Source organism: Mesocricetus auratus, unplaced genomic scaffold (genome assembly GCF_017639785.1).
Source record: "Mesocricetus auratus isolate SY011 unplaced genomic scaffold, BCM_Maur_2.0 Super-Scaffold_100024, whole genome shotgun sequence".
Classification (NCBI taxonomy): Eukaryota; Metazoa; Chordata; class Mammalia; order Rodentia; family Cricetidae; genus Mesocricetus; species Mesocricetus auratus.
This window is the reverse complement of record NW_024429205.1, coordinates 17,960,728-17,985,473: the sequence shown is the minus strand read 5'-3', so window position 1 is coordinate 17,985,473 and position 24,746 is coordinate 17,960,728. Positions and strand designations below refer to the sequence as shown.

The 24,746-nt window shown below is 36.9% G+C and overlaps 1 protein-coding gene across 2 annotated transcripts in view; it reads left to right on the top strand.

Annotated features, from left to right (window-relative positions):
• The window catches only part of Atad2b (ATPase family AAA domain containing 2B), a 131,609-nt gene that overhangs the window by 55,937 nt on the left and 50,926 nt on the right, over positions 1–24,746 (top strand). For both annotated transcript variants that reach the window (XM_040730745.1, XM_040730744.1), the window contains exons 15-18: positions 2,343–2,433; positions 6,974–7,285; positions 12,057–12,192; positions 18,924–19,110. In XM_040730745.1, coding sequence (XP_040586679.1) covers positions 2,343–2,433; positions 6,974–7,285; positions 12,057–12,192; positions 18,924–19,110 — 726 coding nt within the window. The remainder of the gene's footprint in view (positions 1–2,342; positions 2,434–6,973; positions 7,286–12,056; positions 12,193–18,923; positions 19,111–24,746) is intronic.

Here is a 24,746-nt window from a genome sequence, read left to right as displayed (position 1 = left end):
TTTAATTATTTTTATTTTATTAGTATGAGTATTTTGCCTCATGTTTGTAAACGTACCGTGTGTATGCCTGGTGCCCGTGGAGGCCTGAAGAGGTACTGGATCCCTTGGAACTGGAGTTACAGATGGTTATAAGTCACTGTGTAGGTGCTGGGAACCGAACCTGGGTCCTCTGCAGGAGCAAAGAGTATTCTTAACTGCTGAGCATCTTTCCTGCCTCCCTTCCCTAAAAATATGTACATATATATCCTGTGCCCAAATTTTATAGTTAACATATGAATTCTAGCTAATTAAAAGCAGTAAATGTTGTTCGTTATATTTGCAGCATTTAAAAATGTTGTATTTCTGAGTGGCAGTGCCACATGCCTTTAATCCAGCATAAGGGAGGCAGAAGCAGGGGGATCTCTGTGAGTTTGAGGCCAGCCTGATGTATATAGAGCTAGTTCTAGGACAGGCTCCTAGAGAGCTATACAGAGAAACTCTGCCTTCACCCCCCCCCAAAAAAGATGCATTCTTTAAAGAATGTTCCCTTAAGACCGAATAATATATTATCATTTATTATAGTAATTGTTTAATATGTTATAAAGTTCTTTTCTCCCTAATTGTATTTAAAATTTTTATTGTTAGTCATGATTTGATTTGTTTCTTAAATTTCTGTGAGAAGTCCTATTGAAGAGGAGATACTGTGTATGAATGTGTATTGTATGTGGATTGCCTGATTTGCATACTTAGACATAGAAGCCTTGGTAATTAGGACTATAGAAAAGCAAAGGATACCTTTTGTAAAAACAGTTTGATATCTCAGTTTGACATCTGTCTGCATAGCTACCTGTCATTAGATTTGGATCTACAAACTTTTTTTTTTTTGAGACAGGGTTTCCCTGTGCAACCCTGACTGTCATAGAAGTCTCTATGTAGACCTTGCTGGCCTCGAACTTGCAGCGATCTGACAGTCTCTGCCTCCCTGTGCTGGGATTAAAGGTGAGCACCATCAGTGCCTGGCCACAAACTAATTTAAAGGTTTTAAAAAGGTACATGGTTTACCCTTATTAGGACAACATATGTAGTCCCTGTAACTTTTCTTTAAAAATATTTTTAATTTATTCTTTGATAATTTCATACTCTTATTCAATATGTTTGATCATATCCATTCATTTTCTGTCTTCAAATTTCCCCAGAGTCACCCTCCCTGGCAACCCATCTTCCCAACTTCATGTTCTCTTAGTTCCATTGTCCCCTTTAAGAAAGTATCTCACTGAGTCGACATAGTGCTGTTCATATACATAAAATAAATGGGTTTGAGGTCATTCAATGAAATATGGGCAACCTACCAGTGACCATACCCCCAAGGAAAAATTATTGTCCCGCCCTCATCAGCTGCCACTTGCTCCTCATCTAGGGGTGGGTTTATGCAACACTCTTCTATCCATGCGGCAGATCGTGTGCAGGTAATGATAGCTGCTGTGAATTAATGAATGTAATAGCTTTATTATGTCAGCAAATAGCATTTCACAGCACTTATCCTTCTCACTCTTATTCTTCTGCCTCTTATTCCTGTTTTTCTTACTATTTTATTTATCTGTTTATGTGTGTGAATGTCTGTGTGAGTATAGATGTCAGATCTCTTGGAACTAAAATTACTGATTGTTGTGAGCCACCATGTGGGTGCTGGGAATTGAATCCAGATCCTCTAGAAGAAAAGGAAGTGCTCTTAACCCCTGAGCCATCTCTCCAACCCTTCTTCCTCTTCTATGATGTTCCCTGAGGCTTGGGATGGGGTTGCGGTGAATATAGTCTCACTTTCAGTTGCCCAGGTGCAGCTGCCAGGAATGTGTCAGTGCCTGGAGGTGGACTTAATTGTAGGTGATATGGCCAAAGTGGGCACTTTTGCTTTGATATAGAGAAGTATCAGTTTGTGACATCTAACAACAGGCTAAGCACTGCGTTTTGGCCTACCAGTACAGGGGAATATCCTTAGTTCAAAGGAGAGAACTGTGATTTGACATGTATATGCATACCCCTATCTGCCTGCTAATAGTAATGAATAAAATTTAAAAAAGTATGGTAAAAAAGTAAAGATTTAGTTTGAAATTCTAGTCACACATTAGTGATTTACTTATTTTATGCCACCACTGAAGTTTCTTTACTTCTTAGAACATTAACTCTCTTAACTTGTGGAACAGAGACAAAAATCTTAGGTTTTATAACTCATGAGTTGGTTTGGATGACAAGGTGTTTAAGTCTCTTTTAAAACAACAACTTGGTGTGGGGTTACAGTCAGAATTTGTTGCAGATAACACATGAGAAATCGGTGCTGTCTTATGCCACTTTACTCTTCTTCTTAGGCCAGAAAGCACATCTTACAGATCCACACCAGGGACTGGAACCCCAAACTGTCGGATGCTTTTTTAGGAGAACTGGCAGAAAAATGTGTTGGTGAGTGCACCTAGTTGAATTGTCTGCTGTCATTGCGTGCTCTGCTCAGCACCTGTTCCCCTCATCTTCAAATGTGAATGAGTACAGTTCGTCTTTAATCGTGTTACAGATGGCTCTGCATTCATATTTAAAAGTTACAGAAATGTTTCACCTAAAGTTTGAACACGTCTTAGTTGAATTTTCATCATATCAGCTGTTTGATGAACAAAGCTTAGTAGTTACATGGCTGAATGTCCTTCATAGTGCTACAGGGTCTTTTTAGAAATGATCCCTTTCTCAGAAATTTTACTAGCAACAATAAATATAAGAGAAAAAGGTCCATATAGATGACAGGACTGCAGTCTCCCTTACTTTATGGACAGGACGAATGGGCTCAGTTTTATTCCTATGATCTAGAAAGAAGTTGACTGGGAGGAGTTGTCAAAGAAAATACTTAACTTTTCAATTTAGTTTAAATTCATCACAGTAGAAAACCTCACCCGCAGACTAAATAAGCATTGCTGTCCTAAAAGGATGAGAGCATTGATAACCACAGGAGATGGAACTCGCAGCTTTCTTTCTAATTAGGCCTGAAATAAGAGATCAGTAGTAAGTAGCCGAATAGACACCAAGGAAATATCCCTTCCTCTTTCCTGGCAAGAGAGCATGCACCAAACCTGGTTCATGTTTTGTTTTCAGACTTTGCAAAATATAAAAAACAAATAAACAAGAAAAAAACTATTTTGAGCATTAAGAAGAAATCCCTCAAATAAACCCACTAATGACATCTACTTGGGAGAACTTTAAAGTTACCAAAACCAAAAAGAACGACTAGTTAAAAAAAAGAATCATTGTGATCCACTTTCAAATAAATAATTTAAAACTTAAATAAATAGAACATTAGTCCATTCAGTTAGCTACATCCGAATTATCCTCTTCATCCACAGGGACTTCCATCTCCGAAGCAGCATCCCTCAGCTTTTGAACCACAAAGACCTCGACATCTTCTGGTGAGGAGAAAACGTAAATCTCTCCAGCACTACTCCAGTTTATAAGCTTTGCCTGGTATAAGAGAGCATGCGCCAAACCCATTTCATGTAAATTTGGCTTGATCTTTGCAAAGCCTTGTGCTGCTTTATGGGAGAGGGTGGTACTTGGTTAAAAATCAAAACAAAACCAGTCTTTCCCTTTTTGAGAGATTTATCCCCATTTATTTATCATATTTTGGTATTAAGAGTTCAGATCAGACTGGGAAACCTTTGTAGATTTTTCTGTGAACCTGTCACAGAATAATCCTTAACTGAAGGATGCAGAAGTCTTCAGGAAGTTAGATATTCCCTAAGAGATAGCTATTTAAAAACACTTGCTATTTATTACCTACCCTTCCTTCCATCTGAGATGTTACACACTGCAGTTTAATCACTGGTCCTAAATATTAGTCCTAGTTTCCCAAGGTCAATCAGTATCCTCCCTTTTCCAAGTGATTTATTTTAGCTTGTATTTATTTTGTCTTTAAAAAGTATTTATGTAATTTCTTACTGGACTGAAAACTTCTCTTGCCTTTCCCTTTCCCATGGGGTGGCAGTATAGTATGTAAATGTGTTTATGCCATTAGCTTCCTGGAGCGTGACATAAAAATCCCTTGTAGTTAAATGGTTGTGTGTTCAGTTATGGCTTTTATTTTATTTAAGAAACCAGTTCATATTAAAAATAGTCAAATGCAGGTCTTCAAGTAAGTAGAACAATAATGAGTTTTAAATATTACTTCATGTGTTTCAACATGTATGGTTTCAGTTCAGTGAAATTTATGACTAACAAAAGGTTTTGCAGTCTTGATAAATATCTGCAAGGATAGTTGGCATTTTATAGGCTATGGATTTGGTAACTTTTACTTGAAATAACTTGGAGGTTTTTGCATGTATATCAAGGAATGTTCTTTAAGTAGTAAAGAAACTTAAAAAATGCTGTCAAGAATGTTCGCACAAGTAATAGAAATTTACAATTAGTAAAAAGATTAACTATTTTTTCTATTTATTTTCAATGAGAGGCTTAAAACAAATCATGTATCTGTATTGTTAGCCTTCATTTTGTTTGAACCACACAGTTTGATCTCAGCATTTGGAAGGCAGAGGCAGGCACATCTTTGTGAGTTCAAGGACAGTCTGGTCTACAGAGTGAGTTACAGGACAGCCAGGGCTGTTGCACAGAGAAATCATGTCTTGAAATTGTACCCTACCCCCTCCAAAAAAAAAAAAAAGGTTTTTTTGACCCTTGTTTCACCATCCAGGAAAATTGTAACTTAATAGTAATACAAAGAATTGTTTTTCTTTGCTCTGCCTGTTGGTGTTCAGTAGAGCATTGCTTAGCAATGGTGAAGTCTGGGTTATGAGAAGAGTTACTTGTTTTTTTACATTTCAACTTTGAACTTTTTTTTTTCCAGACAGGGTCTCTCTGTGTAGCTTTGGAGCCTATCCTGGCACTAGCTCTGTAGACGAGGCTGGCCTCTGCCTCCCGAGTGCTAGGGTTAAAGGCATGTGCCACCACCGCCAGCCACTTTGAGCTCTTAAATGGCTGTAGTATACTTCCATTGTCTTCTTTTTCTAAACCAGAATACTCTTGAGAAAACAAATGTGTGCTTTGAATTACAAAAGGACAAACCCCATCTAAGAGGCCTCTGTTTATCCAAAATATAGCAATTTTAGCCATGATTCTTCTGATGCATTTAATGCAGTATTTGAATTTAGTGAAGCATATATAAGTGAGTGGTTCTCAACCTTTTTGTGTGTCAGATTACTTTTCTAAACATTTTTCAAAATACAAACTTAAAATTTTAAGCTCTCAGAGATTGTAATTCACTGTTGTGGGGCCTGGGAGTTTGTATTTATGTTTCAGTTTTATTGTTCATTCTGATTACTTTTTAAGTTGAGAACCACAGATGCACACACTTTCTCATAAGCAAAACTAAATATTTTCCATCTGTTCTGGTTTATTAATTATGATAATCCACTGATAATTTACTTTAGAAAATGGGGCCTGTTACTGCTAATAAACTCAATTATGTGGACTAGATTAGGAAAGAATGAATAGTATATTGCTATTGTATATAATTAGCATGTTATTATGGGATTCTTGGAGAATTTATGACTAAATAATCTTGTAGTTGCTGTTTTGAATCGCTGGCCTCTGAGATCCCTGTTGACTTGAGTTTCTGTTGTAGAGGACACTGCATGCTCATTATTTTGCAGATGTTTATAAAAAACAGAAATGAGATTGTTCTTATTTGATGATGGTAGTTTATTTTTACAATATTGATGTATTTGTGTTTATTTTCCTTTCTAACTTTATGCAAGTGTTCTGTTTTCATTTTGTTGAAATACTGTAACAACTGTATGTCAAAAAGAATATACTTTAAAAAAGATTTATTAATAAAGTATAATATTGTTATAATATTTATGCTTTACCTGTTTAATCTTGGAAGCAAATTCTCACAGATTAAATTTTCCACTCTAACTTGTGAGCCTCCTTTTTTTGTAATTGTCAATATCATTTTGGTATTTATAAGCTTCATAAGGTCAATGTGAAATGTCAAGAGAAAGATAAACTTGATAGCATTTAGGTGCAGTGTTCTACAACTTGTTCAAATGGCTCCCCCTGCTGGCCTTACAAGTAAATGTGACCTAGTGAAATTTAATTGCTAGTAGGAAAAGCCTATCAGCTGATAGGAAGGGCTCCCCACTATTTTCCTTTCTCTTCTTTTTTTCCTCTTTGTTGACGGGAGCTTTTATTAATAGATCATGCTTTTTTAAAGTATATATTTGTTAGTGTTAAATGGTTATATAATGAAAGTTCCTCCCCCCTCAATTCCTTTACTGCCTTTGGAGTTTTGGGTGAATTACAGTGTTTTGGGTAGTTCATGTTAACTACTGTTGCACTATACTCAGATTTGATAGTAAATTACGAATTTTTTAAGATTCTGCTAACACACATCTTTGTACCACTCTTTCATGTGCTTAGGAGTTAGTAATATTAGAAAAAATAAGCCGGGAGTGGTGACACATGCGTGTAATCACAGGTACTTGCAAGTCCAGGGCAGGAGGACCACAAGTTTAAGGTCAACCTGGGAAAGTTAGTGAGTTTTTGTCTCAGTAAAATCAAAGAAGACTAAAGATATGTGTCAGCAGTAGAGTGTTAGCTTAAAGTGCTGGTTAAGAATAGTGATGAAAGATAGAAATGAAACTGTAGTTGTTTGGGAACTTGCCCTGAAGAAGAAAGCTGTGCCTGATAGTCAGTGCTTTCTGACACACAGTCAGGATTTTCTTGTTAATATCATTTAAATTAATATCATTAGTTTATGTTTTTGTTAATTTAAAATACTTAAAAACACTTTCAGCCTTAAGTACTTACTAGCAAGTGAACATTTTTGTCAGGTGATTTTAAAGTGTTAATTTTAATTTTGCTTATTTGTGTTATTATTTTAGATAGAGATATGTGTATTAACAAGCCACAATGGTACTTAGAATAATTAATGTAACTTTGTTACTTTTCTTATTTTGTGCATTAGGCTACTGTGGAGCTGACATCAAGGCCCTGTGTACTGAAGCTGCCCTGATTGCCCTCCGGAGGCGTTACCCTCAGATCTATGCTAGCAGTCATAAATTGCAGCTGGATGTTTCCTCCATAGTGCTTAATGCCCAAGACTTTTACCATGCGATGCAGAACATTGTGCCTGCTTCCCAACGTGCTGTGATGTCTTCAGGACAGGCGCTGTCTCCCATTATAAGACCGTTGCTAGAAAGAAGCTTCAACAACATATTAGCAGTTCTGCAAAAAGTATTTCCTCATGCAGAAATTAGCCAGAGCGACAAGAAAGAAGGTACTATAAACTACCTTTTTTATGTTGTGAAAATAATAAAAAAGAAGTTACTTCATAAGATTAGTTATTTCAGAACTTGGATATTGCACATATTTGGTGGTTGCCTGGTGAATGTTTCTTTACTCTTATGTGTGACCATATTAATATAGGAGTGTTAATATAATTAGAAAGTTGGCTATAATAATAATTGCTTACATTTATTATAAAGTGCTTGTACAAATTATCATTCATTAATCCATACCACAATCCTGTGAGTTAGTTATCCCATCCATATACAGATGAGGAGATTAGGCACTTTGAAAAGTAGTTTGGGTTATGTTTGGTCCCTTAGTAAGATTTGAGCCAACTCCAACTCAGGGAGCCTGCCTGCATGGCTCATGCTTTGGGCCTGCATTGTTATAACGCTTCTTAGATTCAGTTCATTAAGGGTTTTGATGTTATTGACACAGCATTCATTAGAGTGTTGTGCTGTTTAAAGTGTAAGCTGCTGATAAGGGAGTAAATTTGTTTGATTATGATTTTAAATTTAGTTAAGCTTCAAGACTTTGGACCTGAGATAAAATCAGAGTGCCATTTTTTTAAAAAAAAACATCCATTTTCCTGGAAAGAAAAAAGAAATTTATGCTGTCGATATGTTGTTGAGAAGCATGCTTGTCTAGAGTGCATGAAGTCCTGATTCAGCTCTCAGTCTTAGCACTGGGCAGGTGGAGGAAGCAAGATCAGAAGTTTGAGGTCATTTGGAGGGCAAGGCCAGAACATGAAACCTTGTCTAAAAGGAAAAGAGAAAGTGAGAAATTTAGATTAATGTTGAAATCAAGTAAGACCTGTTAAGTTTGAAGAGGAAGTAGTGAGAGTTTTATTTGTTGTTTGTTTGTTTGTTTAAGACAGGGTCTCACTATGTAGCCCTAACTGGCTTGGGACTTACTTTGTAAATCAGGCTGGCCTCAAACTCACAGAGATCTGCCTACCTCTCTGTCTCCCAACTCCTGAGATTAAAGGTGTGTGCCTGGTATGAAATAATATATTTTGATTGTTTTAATTTCCTCTTTATTTGGGGTATAGTTTATGCCAAATAGAAAATTGTTCCCAGAATTATAATATCAAATATCAACATTATTTAATGAATATCAAGTGAATGTACTTAGTATGTCATGAATATTTTCAATTTGTTGTTATATTTTTCAGAGACTGCCAACTTTTTAAAAGATTTATTTATTTATTTTGTGTGTATGAGTGCTCTATCTGCATTTCTGACTTGATGCCAAAGAGGGCATCAGATCTCACTATAATGGTTGTGAGCCACCATGTGGTTGCTGGAAATTGAACTCAGGACCCCTGGAAGAGGTCTTAACCTGTGAGTGCTCTTAGTGCTTTTAACCTGAGCCAGCTCTCCAGCCCAAGACTGCAGCATTTTTTTAAGGGAAAACATTGTATAAAATACTACATAGAACACTTTGTTCCTTAAATTTTTTGTTAGGTAGGATGTGAACGGCTGTCCTGGAGCATACCTGTGACTCAGGCTCTCTACTGTAGTTTGTGTGTGTGTTTATCTGATGTGTCTTTACCTAAAACTTTTCACATGTAAAAGAAATTTTTCATTTATTCCTAGAGATTTTGCTAGTCTATTTTTCTCAGTTTGAGAATTTCCATTTTATGGCATTTTACCTTTTTCATATACTTTTATTTTCATACATATAAAATATGCTTTACTTCTAACTATTAAAAGCAAATGGTATACATTAGTGGAAGACAACAACTAAATTTTATTAAAATAAATACTTGTCTTCTACTTTATATGTATTTTCTGGTTTGTTTTATTCTTTAATATTTTTCCTTACACCTGAATCTTTTCCTTGTTTGTAATATTATCACTCAGAAGATTTTAAATTATTTCCTACATTAATTTGAAACTGTTAGTTTTCCTAAATGTTTAACTTTTAAACCATTTTTCTTTTTCCATTTTCATGTGTGTGTTAGCATGTGTATGTTCTGTATGTGGGTGCACATGCATGTTGGTGTGTGTTCTTGTGGAGGCATGCAGTTGCTGTCAGGAATCATGCTTAATTTACTTCTACTTAGTTCATTGATGCAGAATCCCAGTCAAATTAGCGGTCTAGTTTTGCTATCCAGCTGGCTCTCTGGATGTTGTTTCTGCTTTCCAAGACTGGGATTATAGGAGTGATTCCTTCCATGCCCACATGCTATGGATTATAGGAGTGATTCCTTCCATGCCCACATGCTATGGATTATAGGAGTGATTCCTTCCATGCCCACATGCTATGGATTATAGGAGTGATTCCTTCCATGCCCACACGCTATGGATGTGGGTTCTGGAGGTTGAACCCATGGCAGGCACTTTAACCACTGAGCCATCTCCCCAGTCCTGTATCTTATTTTTATAAGGCATTATTTTGTTTTGAAAGCATTTGAATTATTTCCCCCTCCGTCCTCTCCCTCTCCTCCCTCCCTCCATGCCTCCCTTCCTCTTCCTTGACATAGGGTCTTGCTATGTTACCCAGACAGGCTTTGAGCTCCTGGGCTCATGCATCCTTCCAGTTCCAGTGTTCTGAGTAGCTGAGAACACAAATGTGCTTCTGTATGACCACAGCTGATTTCTGCCAATTTCAATTCTTTATCTTCTATGCATAGAGCACTGCATTCATTGACTGAATTGGCACTTTTGATAGACACATGTGTGTTGTATTCTCAGTGGAAATTTTAGGTATAGTTAGCTCGTTGAGTGGTTACCTTCAGGCCCTTGGAGGGATTAATGCTCCTTGAATGGGTGCACTTTTAACTCTGAGTGGACACTGACTTTCTAACTCTTTATGGTTGGTTGTATGTGGATATGTGCACTTGAAGGCAGGTTCCTGCAGAGGCCAGAGGTGTTGGATTTCCATGGAGCTCATGTAAATGGAGTTCTTAATTGGTCTAAGTAATAAAAACCCAGAGTCAGATATAGAGGAAAATGCTGAGAGATCAGAGAGAAAGAACAAGCCACCACCACACCTTAAAGCCTTAGCTTCTCAGCAGACAAGAGAGCAAATTCCTGTTTCTCCCTGCTTATATTGTGTCCTTGCTCAGCTACCTCATTTCCTGTCTGTCTGTACAGACCTCCAGACCTCTATGATTAGCTAGTGGCAAGCTCCATTCTCTGACCCCCAGACAGGCTTTATTTGTACAGGCAAGATATCACCACAAGGTCAAGTTACAGCCAGTTGTGAGCTGCTTGTTGTAGGTGCTGGGGACCAAGCTTGGGACTGCTGCAGGATTAGTATGCTTTTTTTCTAAAGATTTATTTTTATAGGGGCTGTGTCACAGGCTTTCTTGAACTGCTAGACCACAAATCATGGCACACAGACTTACTATTAGTTATTAAAGCTTAGCCTATAGCTTAGGCTTGTCCCTACAGCTCTTATAACATAAATTAACCCATTTATATTTATTTACATGTTGCTATATGACTCATGGTTTTTACCTCTGCTTCTGGATGTCTTGTTCCCTCTGTGTCTGGCTGGCAGCTCCACCATTCTGTATCCTCTATCCAGAAGTCCCGGCTATTCCTCCTGCCTAGCTGTTGACCATTTAGCTTTTTGTAAAATTAGTCACAGTGACATGCCTTTATACAGTGCAATCATATATCTTACAACAGTGCTGGAGATATGGCTCAGCAGTTAAGAATACTAGCTGGTCTTCCAGAGGTCCGGAGTCCAATTGCCAGCAACTACATGGTGGCTCACAACCATCTGTAATGGAGATCTGGGTACCTCTTTTGGCATTCAGGCATGCATGCAGGAGGAATACTGTACATATAATAAATCTTGAAAAAAAGGTGTATTTTTATGTGTCTGTGTGAGTTTATGGTATGTGGAGGCCGGAAGAAAGCATTGGATTCTCTGGTGCTAGAATACAAGTGGTTATTGGTTACTTGACAAATGGGTGCTAGGAACTGAACCCTGGTCCTCCAGAAGAACAGCAAATATTCTTAACTGCTGAGGCATCTCTCCAGCTTTCCCAATTTTTCTTTTTTCTTTCTGTATTATTTATTTTTTAGGAAGGGTTTCAGTAAGTAGCCTTTGCTGGCCTGGAACTTGCTAAATAGACTAACCTGGCTTCAAACTCCCAGATATTCATCTGCGTCTGCATACCTAGTGCTGGGATAAAAGTATTCTCTCCACCCAGATGTCATATTAATTAGGCAGGTTTTTGCTTGAAACATGATGCCATTTTAAAAAGTACTGGTCAGGCGGGCTGTGGTGGCGCACACCTTTAATCCCAGCACTCGGGAGGCAGAGGCAGGCAGATCTCTGTGAGTTCAAGGCCGGGCTAGACCGACAGCCTCCAAAACAATACAGAGAAACCCTATCTCGTGAAAAAAAAAGTGCAGCTCAGTTTACTTACTGTTGCTTTTGTAAGAAGTAGCCTTTGCTCCTTGCCTTATTAACTGAACAGGATATGATGGTTTTGTTGAGATTGAACTCACAGGAGGGGTTTTATGAGGGCACCATTTCTTTCCCAGACCATTAAGTCAGCAAAGTTTCCCAAATTACAGTTTTTAGTAAATATGAATAATCTATCGAGGTGATAGAAAAGTGTTACTTACATTTATAAATTTTTAAAATGCTACCATTTCATCAATTTGCCTGATTAATCGGTATTTTTGCTAGATAATATATTAACTGATACCACTTGACTTTTAACCCCATTTTGCTTAGCATTTTTATTATACAAGTTTATAAGACTCATAATTCTTATGCTTTTCTTTTGACAGATATAGAAACTCTAATTTTAGATGATAGTGAAGATGAGAATACATTATCAATTTTTGAGACAAGTTGTCACTCAGGATCACCAAAGAAACCATCACCAGTTGCTGCTATAACTAAACCTTATCTTCACTTTACAATGTGAGTAATTTATATTAAATTCTTTCAGTTTAAAATGGATTTTATACTTTACATTTAGAACACAGTGCAGTTTATTGGTGGTTATATTCTTGAGGCATTTTTCTTTGTTTGTACACATTTCTAGAATGTTTTTACTGTGTCTTCTTAACAGAGCATTAGTTCATACTTTCTAAATTTGAGGTTTATTGCTTTTCTACCTCCTTTTGTCTTTTTACTGTTGGTGTATAGCAGCTTTTGTTGTACACTACAATGAGTAAACATTTTTCATGCAATTGTAATTTTAAATTAAGACCACGTAATTTTCGAATACTAAAGTATCACTACTTCCATTTACATAATTAATGCCATAGTTAAAGGACACTAAAGTTCCATTTAGGCAAGTTTAATTCCCTGTGTTCAGGGGGCTGCATTATGTTCCTCCCTCCCTCCCTTCCTCCCTCCCTCCCTCCCTCCCTCCCTTTTTTCCTTCTAAGAGACAGTCTCTCTTTGTACCTCAGACTGACCTATAACTCACTTTGTAGTTAGTTCTGGCTTGCCTCAAACTTGTGGTAATCCTCCTGTTTCAACCTTCCAAGTGCTGGGATCATATATGTGTGTTGCCATGTTTGGCTGGATTATGTGTTCTTTTTTTATTTTATTTTATTTTTTCAGGGGAGAACGTGAACACTTTAAAGTATTTTGAACAAGTTTGAGCCTTTCTCCTTTGTAGATTGTGATGAGAATTGATTTGATTGTATTTATATGCACTGTTGAACCTTTCTTGTGTATCATATTTTAAAATGAGCTTAAATACTTACATCTACATTTTTTTCCCAAGACAGGGTTTCTCTGTATTGTTTTGGAGGTTGTCCTGGAACTCACTCTGTAGACCAGCCTGGCCTCGAACTCACAGAGATCCGCCTGCCTCTGCCTCCCGAGTGCTGGGATAAAAGGTGTGCACCACCAATCCCAGACTACATCTACTTTTTTCTGTTTATTTGATTCTTCACAGTGATTGCTTCTCATTAGAAAGTTTCTTTCTTTCTTTTTTTTTTTTTCTTGTTTTCATGTCCTTTTCTGCTTGCAGGGAAGTTTCTTAGACTTTTCTTTTCTGGCATTTTGTGATTCTGTTTTGTTGATAATTACAGGCAAATTGAATACTTTTTTCTGCCCTTTACCTGCCTATCCTGTCTGTGTGTATATGTCTTGCTTAGGTTTTTAAAACAATTTTAGTTGTTTGAATTATGTATTAGCAAGTGATAAATTATCAGATGTCTTTTATTTCAGCATTGCAAGATAGAACATGCCAATAAAGGAACACAGAAATAGATTTTGTTGTTAGAAAATTTGTTTCTACAGCTGTGTTTAATTTTTTTGGGGGGGGGTCAGGAACATTCTGCTGCTGGTTTAATGTGTGCCACTGGTCTGACTCATTGGTGTAGTTCCACTTTTCTAAAATAATGCGTTTCATTTCCGCTTCCTTTACACAAGCTATCCTAGTTTCTCAATTAAATTGTTGTTTTTTAGAGCAAGCCTTTCCCCCCATTCTTCTAAGGCAGGAGGCCTTAAACTCACCATGTAGCCGAAGTTAATCTTTATCTTTTGATCTTCCCATCTCTAGCCCAAGTGCTTCAGTGCTGTTCAGTAGTTTATCTCTTTGGTTACTCATACTGGCATACTATGAACAAATGTCTTCTGTTTGTTCATAGTGTGCCAGAACTTTTCCTTGATGCTAAAAGCATGAGAAGGGACTAGATACAACTTACTTTTTAGTCTGAAGAAATTTTTGAAACTGGCATTGGCAAAAGTTGTTACATGTTCCATGAAGGTTAAATTTTGCTGGGAAGTTCCAGAAAGCTTTACAGGATGTGTAGTCACAATTGATGTTCACATGAGAATGAAGGGCTGGTGACATCTGAAAACTTGCTACGAACTAGACATGTGCTATATACATAAGCCATGTATTTGTGGTGTCATTTTGTAAAGTAGGAGGCTTAAGCACATGTAAACTTGAAAGTTCAGAAGTCCTTTTCTCGTGGATTGTAGGCTCAGACTCTGCTGTTAGTTTCCTGTCACCCTCATTGATTCTTTTATTTATTTGTTATTTTGTTTATTTTTAAGATTTTGCTGTATAGCCTTGAATGGTCTTGAATTCACTAATGTAGCCCCAGATTGACCACAAACTTGCAGTTGTCTTCTTGTCCCAAGTGCTGGCTTAAAATAGATTTTTTTTAGCTTAATTGGTTAGTAGTTATATTTTAGTTGGGTGACTTTGCCATATGATATTTTTCAAGAAGCATGCAGATGAAAATAAAGACCTTTAGCAAGGAATATACATAGAATTGTTTGTTTGGCTTTGGTTTTAGTTTTGGTGTTGGTTTGACTAGCATGTGTTAGATGTGGGTCAATGCACAAAGCAACGGTAAGAAGAAAGCTTGGTGCATGTGGCTCTGCAGCCAAGCTGGATGGGACTTTGTTAGCAGTTTCTGGGAATTGTCTCCTAAAATATTCCTGAAATCTGTTTTTAAGTTTAAGAAAAAGTGGATGTCAGTAGGTTAGCACCCTGGAAGAGAGGGATGTATAGATGAAAATAAGTTTCTTTCTTCCTTTATATTGTCATTGCGGATTAGAAACATAATTTTCTGAGGTTTTACAAATGAAAATAGCTATGTTTTTTCTGATTAGAAAGATGATATATTCTGTAGAAAATTCAAGTAAAAACTAAATCTTTAGCAGCTGAAGGTAATACATGTTGACTATATTTTCATGTTCTCTTTATGAATATGCTTAGACTCATGAATTGCTTCTCACAAGTTAATGTAATTTGGTGTGTGTGTGTGTGTGTGTGTGTGTGTGTGTGTGTGTGTGTGTGTGTGTGACATATGTTTGGATATCTGCAGAAGCCAGAAAAACATCAGATCTCCTGGAGCTGTAGTTCCATGCATTTGTGAGACTCCTGACTTGGGTGCTGGTAGCTGAACTCAGGTCCTCTGGTAAAGCAGCAAGTGTTTGTTCTGAACCATCTCCCCAGCTCTGTAACTTACTCATGAAATTCATTATTCTGGGGATGTAATTCCATGTGAGGATTATTTAATGTTGATTACTCAGTTGGTAAAACTCTTGCCATGCAAGCATGGGGATCTGAGTTTTGCTCAAGCACACGGTGAAAATGTTGGGTGTCGCAGCATGCACTTGTGATCTCAGCCATGGGGAAATAGAGGTAGAAAAATCCATGGGGCTATCTACATGTTTACCCAAGCTTAACAATGAGCCTCAGTACTCATTGTGAGTTTCTCTCATAAAGCAAGATGGATGGACACACATATGTTCATGCACAAATACATACATTCTCATTCACACGTGGTACACATACAAAAGCTACATAACATGTCATTTTTTTTAAAGATGGGCCTCATGCATGGTGCATGGTACACGCCTTTAATCTCAGCACTTGGGAGACAGAGGCAGAAGGATCTTTGAGTTCAATGCCAACATGTTCTGCATAGTGAACTCTAGGACAGCCAGGACTACATAGAGAAACACTGTTTCAAACAAAAACAAATGTTACATAATATGTAAATGTTTAGATGTTCTACAATTTATAGACTTTATAAAACAACTTTTCAGTTAACAAACAGTACTAACCTAAATGTCTTTCTAGGTTTGTACACCATTATCCAATTTAGAACTGAAGTCAGTTTTAAAAGCAGATCTGTGTCAAAGGGTATTTTTGCTTAAAACTTTCATGTAAGTTGCTAAATTGTTTTCTAGAACGAAAACAAGATTGTGGCAGTTTACTTTTCCACTACCAATGTTTAGAGCGCTATCTTTTTATACTTTTGTTAATCTTGAGCAATTCTTATCTCTCTGTTGGTGTTGGGAGACGGACCCAGAGCTGATGCTTCTGCAGTCACATCTCCAGTTCTGTGTCTCTTTAAATCACTATTGGTCAGGTAGAAGGAAAAAATTAAGTCACTAACATATTCTTTCATGTATTCATTCACTCATTTAATATTGTGAAAGAAAGGTAGGCAGATACATAGACAGATGCACAGAGGATTTGAACTTAAATCCTTAACACCCATATTTTTAAAAAAAAGCCAGCTATGGCTGTGTATACCTGTAAGCCTGGCATTAAAAGGAAAGAGGCAGATTCTGAGAGCTTGCTGGCTCTCCAACCTGCCTGAAATGGTGAGTTTTCAGTTTTTTTGGTAGAAAGTGATAAAAGAAGGTAAGGTAGGAACCTGACATCTTCCTCTGGCCCTATATGCTTACACATCCATACATCACTTACATCCAAAAATGAATATGTGTGCGCATGGGTGCGCGCATGCGTGCGCGCGCACACACACACACACACACACACACACACACACACACACACACACACACACACACACACAGTCTTTGCTTTTAGGATATACTTTTTTTTTAATGCAGTGATGTGCCATGTGTGTGCCTTGTGCCTGTGGAAGTTGGAATAGGCCTTCAGATTGCCTGGATCTGGGGTTAAAGGTGGTTGTGAGCTAGCATGAATTGAACCCTTCTTCTGTATGAGCGATATATGCTCTTAGTAACTGAGCCATCTTGCCAGCCCCATGAACTTATATTAGATTCTTCAATTCATGTGATTTGTTTCCTGGGATGCTTGTTTTGTTTCAACCTCTGTGGTTTTGTGTGTATGTTCTTGTGGGTACAAGTGCATGGAGGTCAGAGGACATCTTCAGTGTCACTCTTCAAAGCCATTTACTCTGTTTTTTTGAAACAAGGTTTCTTATTGGTTTGTAGCTTGCACACTGGCCATTGAGCCACAGGGATTTTTCTGATCCCACCACCTGTTGCTGGGATCCCAAACCCACATCACTACACATTTTTTAAAAAATGGGTTCTAAGACTTGAACTCGGTTCCTCATCCTTGCATGCCAAGCAATATACTGATTAATCTCCCAGTCCTGTTGTTTCTTTCTTTTGTATATCCTACTTTTTGTTAGTTGTTATTTTATAACATTCTTTCATTTTTGTATGTCATATCTTAATGTAGTATGAATTTGAGTTTTGCAGCCATGTCGACCTGAGTGGTAGTTTTTTTTTTTTTTTTTTTTTTTTTTTGTATTTGTGTCTCTAGTGTTCAAATCCTGGGCCTTTTGCATGTTAGTTAAACACTGCATTGAGCTATATCTTGAGCCCCTGAATGTCATTTTGAACTCTGCTCCTGTTCTGTACAATCTTACACATAATATCTCATTTCTTCATTTACTTAATAAAATGAAACTGTATATTTCCTAGAATTTTTATGACAATTGAATCCATATGTGATGACTCACATCTATAATCCCAGGACTTGAAAACTGAATGAAGCAACAGGATTGTGAGTTGGAAACTCTCATGGGCTGCAATAGTGAAACTCTCAGAACTGTACAACTGAGAAAGAGAATCTATATGAAATGGTTGTTATCAAAATGTTTGAGTGATCTAAATTAGCATATTTTCCTCAAATTTCTTGATGTTCTCATTAGTTTAGGTAATGTTTAGAATAAGTTTTTATTTCCCCCTCCCAAAGTTCTGTAGGTTTTTTTAAAATTAGAATTTATCAAATATATAAATATTTAGTTAAAAATTGGCATTTCTGTACATTTATAAAGTTCTTTTATGACTGAATATCATGCTTCTTACTAAGATTATTTGCTAGTGTGTTACTTTTTATGTTGTTTTTGCAGTTGTGAGTAGAATCTCTTTGTATTGTTTGCTTTTTACATTGGTTATAGGGCACAGTTAGTAAATCTACTGATTTTTCTTTTTCTGCCACTAGTAATACTCTTGTATTTAGTGTTTTTATCACTTTCATTAGAGGTAGCAGTTTTTTTCCTTTTTCTTTGTGTTTTATTTTTATTTATGTTTTGTTCATTGCCTTGGAGTTTACAGTCTTAGAGTGTAGATCTGCTTTATTATTTATTTTTGAGACAGGTTTCTCTTTGTGTAACAGTCCTGGCTGTCGTGGAACTTTTTGTAGGCCAGGCTGGCCTCAAACTTAATCCAGGGACTAAATGCCACCATGTGTAGCTTAAAATCTCTTATATTCATGATATAATTACCTGCTAATTGCTCTACCTTTTGTCATTATAATAATACTAGTTAAGTTTCAAATTGACTTTGTGAGGAGGCCTAGGATATAGTATTTAGAAAATTCACATAACTTAAAATTTAGCATTTTCACCATATTGATTTGGTGGTTGGCGGGGTAGTAGCCTAGGCAACCAGAACTCACTATTTAGATCAGCCTGGCTTCAGACTTGAGACTCTTTAAGTGCCAGGATTATGAGAGTGAGTCACCATGCCCAGCTTTAATCAATTCTTTTCTAAGTCTTATACCTGTAATAATCTTCAGATCAATATTTTTTTCTTTCTAGATTTCTTCTTGTCCCTGATGTATTTCTTTGTTGGTATCCTTCCCATTCAATTGATACCTAAATGATATAGTTTTGCACATTCCAAGTTAATATATATAATGTGATATGATGAAAAAATTGCTGAATTTTTCTTTCTTTCCTTCTTTTATACTTATACATCTTGGTTATCACTATATTCAGAGATAGTCAATATTTTAGAGTTGTGAATAATGAAAAAATGACTACACTAAAATGAGTAGTTTTTTTAATCTGAAGTTTGACACTTTTATAGAATTATTTTCCCTGCTGATCTGTGTATATTAGTATTCAGAATATATAGTTTTTAAATCACTTTTGTGTCTACAGGTCACCATACCATCAGCCAACCTCTTACAGGCCTCGCTTGTTGCTGTCTGGAGAACGAGGCTCAGGTCAGACTTCTCACCTCGCTCCAGCCCTTCTGCACACACTAGAAAGGTTCTCTGTGCATCGGCTCGACCTTCCAGCACTTTACTCGGTCAGTGCCAAAACACCCGAGGAATCCTGTGCACAGGTATGTTTGTCTTGCTGGTGTGCACATGGTGTGTAAGCTAAGGGTTTCTCAGAGGATGGTGAATATTAACTTTTACTAGCTACTTATTAATATTCCTGTGTTAGTACAGTGTATAATACTTTAAAAATGAGTTCATTGTTTTTTTTTTCCCTATGATACCTCACTACTGAAAATGTAATGTCTTGTAGAAAGAAAAGCATTTCTGTCCTTTTTGGATCCCCTTTTCAAAGTTGTGTATTCAGAAGAAATGTTGTAGACTGTCTTCACTTAGCCTCATCATAGGAAGGGGAATAATGTTTAGTTAAAATGTCAGGCTTTGATATATGATAGAATAGTGATAGTAATTAAATTGGACATTTGTATTTGTAGTGTAGTCTTTTTCTTACTTGATTTTCAACTCTACTGAACTTCTTATGGCGTATGAATCAAGGTTATATATGGGGCTATTTCCATTTACTGAGGTTTTTATGTACAGCCAAAAATGCATTACAAATATTATCATCTGGAATTAGGGATGGGGAAGGGAAATATTTTTTTGGGGGCTAAGGGGGACCATTTTGTACCATTTCTGTATCTTTGCACAGTGTTCACATAGTGAGAGATCATTAGGTTCCCCCTTCTCTTTTTGTCTTTTTCTGCTTTCATGTCCTGTTTATATTTGTGTTTGCATGTGTGTGGCCACAGTTGTGGATACAAGTGCACAGGGTGTGGAGTCCTGAGACTGATGTTGGGATGTGTCCTGGGTTGTGCTTTTCCCCATTACTCAATGAGCTAGGATCTCTTAACCAGACTTAGAGATTGCCAGTGTACATAATCTTGCTAGCCAATTTACTTTGGGGATCCCTGGTCTCTGCCCTCTGAAGCTGGTATTAACTTCAAGCCACCACGCCCACACAACATTTGCATGGGTTCTGGCTTATTTAGCAAGCACTTGACTACAGAGCCAACTCCCTAGCCTTTCCTTCATTTTTGAACAGTGGTTTGCTCAGTTGCTCAGACTGGTTTGGAATACCTGATATCAGCCTCTGCAGTAGCTGGTGTCTGATAGCATGCTCACAGGTGGTGCTTTCATTACTTTGTACTTGGATGTTTTGCCTAGTTTTATATGACTTGTGAAACTGGGAGGTGGCTTTTGTAAATAGTTGATAGCTGAGCTGTAGTTTTTAATTGAAAGTCACACAGGTTGGACATTTACAGATGGGAACACTTAACTTGTTTGTTAAACAGTGCATAGTGGTCTCAATTTGTCTTTTATTTACAGTTCTTTGGTTATGAATAGTACCTCTTACAAAGCTTTGTTTGAAGGTTTCTTTCTAAAACCTGTGGTCCTAACATAAAAACTATATACCAGTATTTTGCTCCCAGTTGACACATCCTAGCTGTGAGTTTTTTCCAATAACATTTGCTTTTATGTTTACTCATACTTTTCCTTCTGGATAGGAGAAAAAAATTTCAGGTTTATATAAGTTAGAGAATTACTCCCTGTCACTTAAAGAAAATCCAAATGATGTACTAGGAAAGTAAAGATTACCAAATGTAACTGCAGAAAAGAGAGACTCTAAACAGTACTGAATATGGAAGAGGAAATTGAAAAAGTGTTATGAAAGCACTTAGCCTAGACAGTGTCTAGGTGATTTACCTTACTGTTTCAAGCATAGGAAAGCTGAGAGACTGTAAAAAACAGTAGCCATAAGCCGTTCGAATAAATACAGAGTGCTGAAACACTCACCAATTGAGCTTGTTAGTTTAAAAAAAAAGATAAGCTATTACTAAGGAACACAAGATTGATTTAGACATTGAGGGAATTAATATTGGGAAGGACATGTTAAGGTTATAAATATTGATTATGATATCACTGCTTTTGGAAAATGTATGGTACCAACTAAAAATTGTTCAGGACAATGAGAGGATTTTATAAGTTAGGCATTTATAATTTTATGGTCTAAAATTGGTAGCTTTAATTTATATTAATCACAGTAAGTTAGAAATAGAATGGATAGAGATGATAATTTAAAGTAGCAACTAAGTTTACCTAAGAATTAACTGAATGAATATGCAAAGCTTAAGAGAAGAAAAATAAAGTTCAGTTGAAAGGGACAGTTGAATATCAAAACAAACAAACAAACAAACAAACAAAAACCCACCTTGTTTTAAATTATTTTATTACACTTCAATTCAGGAGTAGGCCCAAGTTGGTTTAAATGGAAGAGGACTTCAGCTATACAGCTTCATTGTTGTGACGTAGAATAAGTTGCTTAATCCAATTGAACCTGAATTTCCTTACATATGAAATGAAGATATGATACTTATCATGAGGCTGTATTACATAGGCCTGGTAGATTGTGCTCTCAATACATAATTATGGTTATCATTTTTGTTAATGCTGTTAATTCTTTTCAAATGAATTATTCATAAATTTTAAATGTAGTCCCATTTATAATCCCACTGTAATCTAGAAGGAGAAACCTAATAAGAGTTCTGTTTCTTCTAGATAATGCTCATGTGAGTCACAAGGTGAATTCTAGAGAAAAAAGTGCAATAAAGGAGCTTTGCTAGGTTTTTTTTTTTTTTGGTTTTTTTGAGACAGGGTTTCTCTGTATTGTTTTGGAGGCTGTCGGTCCAGCCCGGCCTCGAACTCACAGAGATCCGCCTGCCTCTGCCTCCCGAGTGCTGGGATTAAAGGCGTGCGCCACCACCGCCCGGCTTGCTAGATTTTTATAGGATGACAATAACAAGAAATTTGTTCCTCTATAGGAATAGACAAAGTAATAGGACCAAAAATCTCCATACCCTGACCTCTGTAGAAATAGTATATAATGACGATGGCCACTACAAATAAAGTTCATATCAGTAATATGGAAGAAATAGGTTATTTAGTAAATGGTTTTGGAAAACTGGTTGTCCTTAACAGGGACAATAGAAAAACAAAGTACTTCCATCTCCTACTTGTTTCTATGTGTAATGCAAACAAATTCTAGATTAACCTTGAAACTGCAAAAGCACTAGGAGAAATTACCAGATCCATATACTTATCACCATTTGCCTAAGAAATTAGTTTCTAAACTATGTACAAAAACTGCAACCAGATATGGAAACTTGACTAAAGAAAAATTTAAACTTTACAAAGCAAATATATTCTCTAAATAAAATTAATAGACATAGCTTAGTGAAAAATAGATTTGTTATACAGATATCAAGTACAAATTTCTTAAATATAAATATTATTTAAATCATGAAAAAGAAAGAATAAAAGTCTAATGAAAATTTGTAAAACATAGCAGGTCTAGTGGTACACACCTATATTTTTTAGGGTTCTGAATGTTGAGGCAGGGATATCAGGACTGATTCAAGATGAGCCCAAACTATATTGTGAGTGCCTATCTTACTGTCCTCCCACCTCTACCAAAAACAACAAAGAAAATATACTTTGTATTTATAAGAAGAAAAGAAAACAATTAAAAATGATTTTTACCTTTACATGTAAATGGAAGTCACAAGTTTTGTCAAAAGTTAGTAAAAACAACTTAATTATAGAAACACTGGAGTTGTTGGATACTTGTATTTAGTTAAATGGAAATTTATATATATATATATAATAGTTAATTTCAGAGTATTGTTAGGTATTTATTCTTAATAAAATTTAAAGTACATATATACTTTGAGTCGGAATTGTATATACTTAGGAATGCTTTTCTCCTAAAGATCTGTTAGCTATAAATATTCATTATAAATAAGAGTATGCATCATGGCTTTGTGTATACTGACAGACCAAATAATCCACAAAACAAAATGAAAATCCTTCAATGGAAGGCTGTTTAAAAGTGTGAATGGTTTATGCTGTACTATGAGGCCATCATCAACAATGATGAGGTTACTTTACATAGGTTGATAAGGAAAAGTAAAGGAGGTGTGTACCTGCTTGCACATGCGAATATTCCCTAAGATTTGTTCATAAGAGGTTGCTTTGATTTAGAGGCAGAAATTTTGGTACTTATGATTAAATTTAGCATTTGCTTTCTTTATGACTTATGTTTTAGTTTTGTGGAGATGAGGGTCACTTAGGGCCTTGTGCACATTGGCAGGCACTCTTTTATGGAACTAAATTTTCAGCCAACATTATTTATATAGATTATAATTACAAATATAAAGAAGAAAAGGTTCTACCTACAATAGCAACTATTGTAGTGTTTGTAACCTTTTTCTTTTGTGGTATGTATATTTGACTGTATCAAGCAAATGAAAGATAATGAACTCTGAAGGAGCTAGGTGTAGTATTGTCAAAGGTTGAAGCAGGATAATCTCAGCTCTGACGCACAAGGTCGGGTGCGCCCCCCCTCCCCGCCTGCCGCTTTCCTTGACGCATGTGTGCGCATGCCGTGGTGCCTGTTTAGGCCAGAAGCTAACCTTCAGTGTCATTTCTCAGAAGCCTCCAACCATGTGTATGAGGTAGGGTATATTACTTACTGGAATCTGGAACTGGCCAGTTGTCTGGTTAGAGAACTTCAGGTATTCTCCTGTTTCCGCCTCTCCAGTGCTGGAAGTACAAGTGCAGGCTCCCGCGTGTGTCTCCTGATGTCCTCAAGCTTGTTGGTAAAAACTTTACCCAGTAAACTATCTGTCCCAGGCCTCCTCACATCCTCAATAAATAATGAAATAAGGCTAAAAACACCTGTAATTCCAGCACTCTGGAGGTCTGAGGTTAAGAGGTTTTCCACAAGCTGCAGGTGAAGTATATGACACTTAAAAAAAAGGGTACATTAAAAGAGAGCCATTTTCAAAATGAGAGGACTCTGTTGTACAGTTGTCTGGTGTAGTAAAGCATGAGTAAGGGGCACTCAGGACGCCTTGGAGTGAAGTATAGCTTCATAGTACTGGGAATCTAGGCCTTGTTAAGAAAAATCATATTTGGTCAAATATGAATTCCAACTCTTTGTTCTCTTTCATTTTTGGCTTTCTTTTTTTGGTCATGTTGATGGGAAAGTGGAGGGAGAGAGGTATCATTTGGTAGGAGAAAAAGAATAAAGACCTTTCACCCTTTGATTGTGTACTTTGAGAAAACTCAGTGCAGCCAAAGGGCTTCTTAGAAGCAGAGCTCATGCTTGAATACAGCCTTGCCTGGGGCTGTGCAGTGGGACAGCCCTAACCAAGACTCACTGAGTACTGTCTGGGACCAGCTGGTCACCTGTTTCCTTGCATCTAAGTGCTTACTAAGATTCCCTCCCTCCCTCCCTCCCTCCCTCCCTCCCTCCCTCCCTCCCTCCCTCCCTCCCTCCCTCCCTCTTTCCTTCCTTTGGGGGATTGTGGGTGTTTGAGACACGGTTTTTCTCTGCAGCCCTGACTGTCCTGAACTCACTCTGTAGAGAAGGCTGACCTTGAACACTCAGAAATCTGCTGCCTCTGCCTCCCAAGTGCTGGGATTAAAGGAATATGCTACCACCACCCAGCAGATTTTTTAAAAATTTGGAGACTCAACAGATTCTCCAAAAAGAGATTGTTACTTAATAAAACTGATTTTTTCAAAATAACTCATCAATGTCAGCAAATCTGGTTGTAAATAGATATGAAAACCATCCTAGGGTAGAGTGTGTGCTTCGGGTACTAAACCACAACATTTAGAATGTTCTCTTCTGTATCCC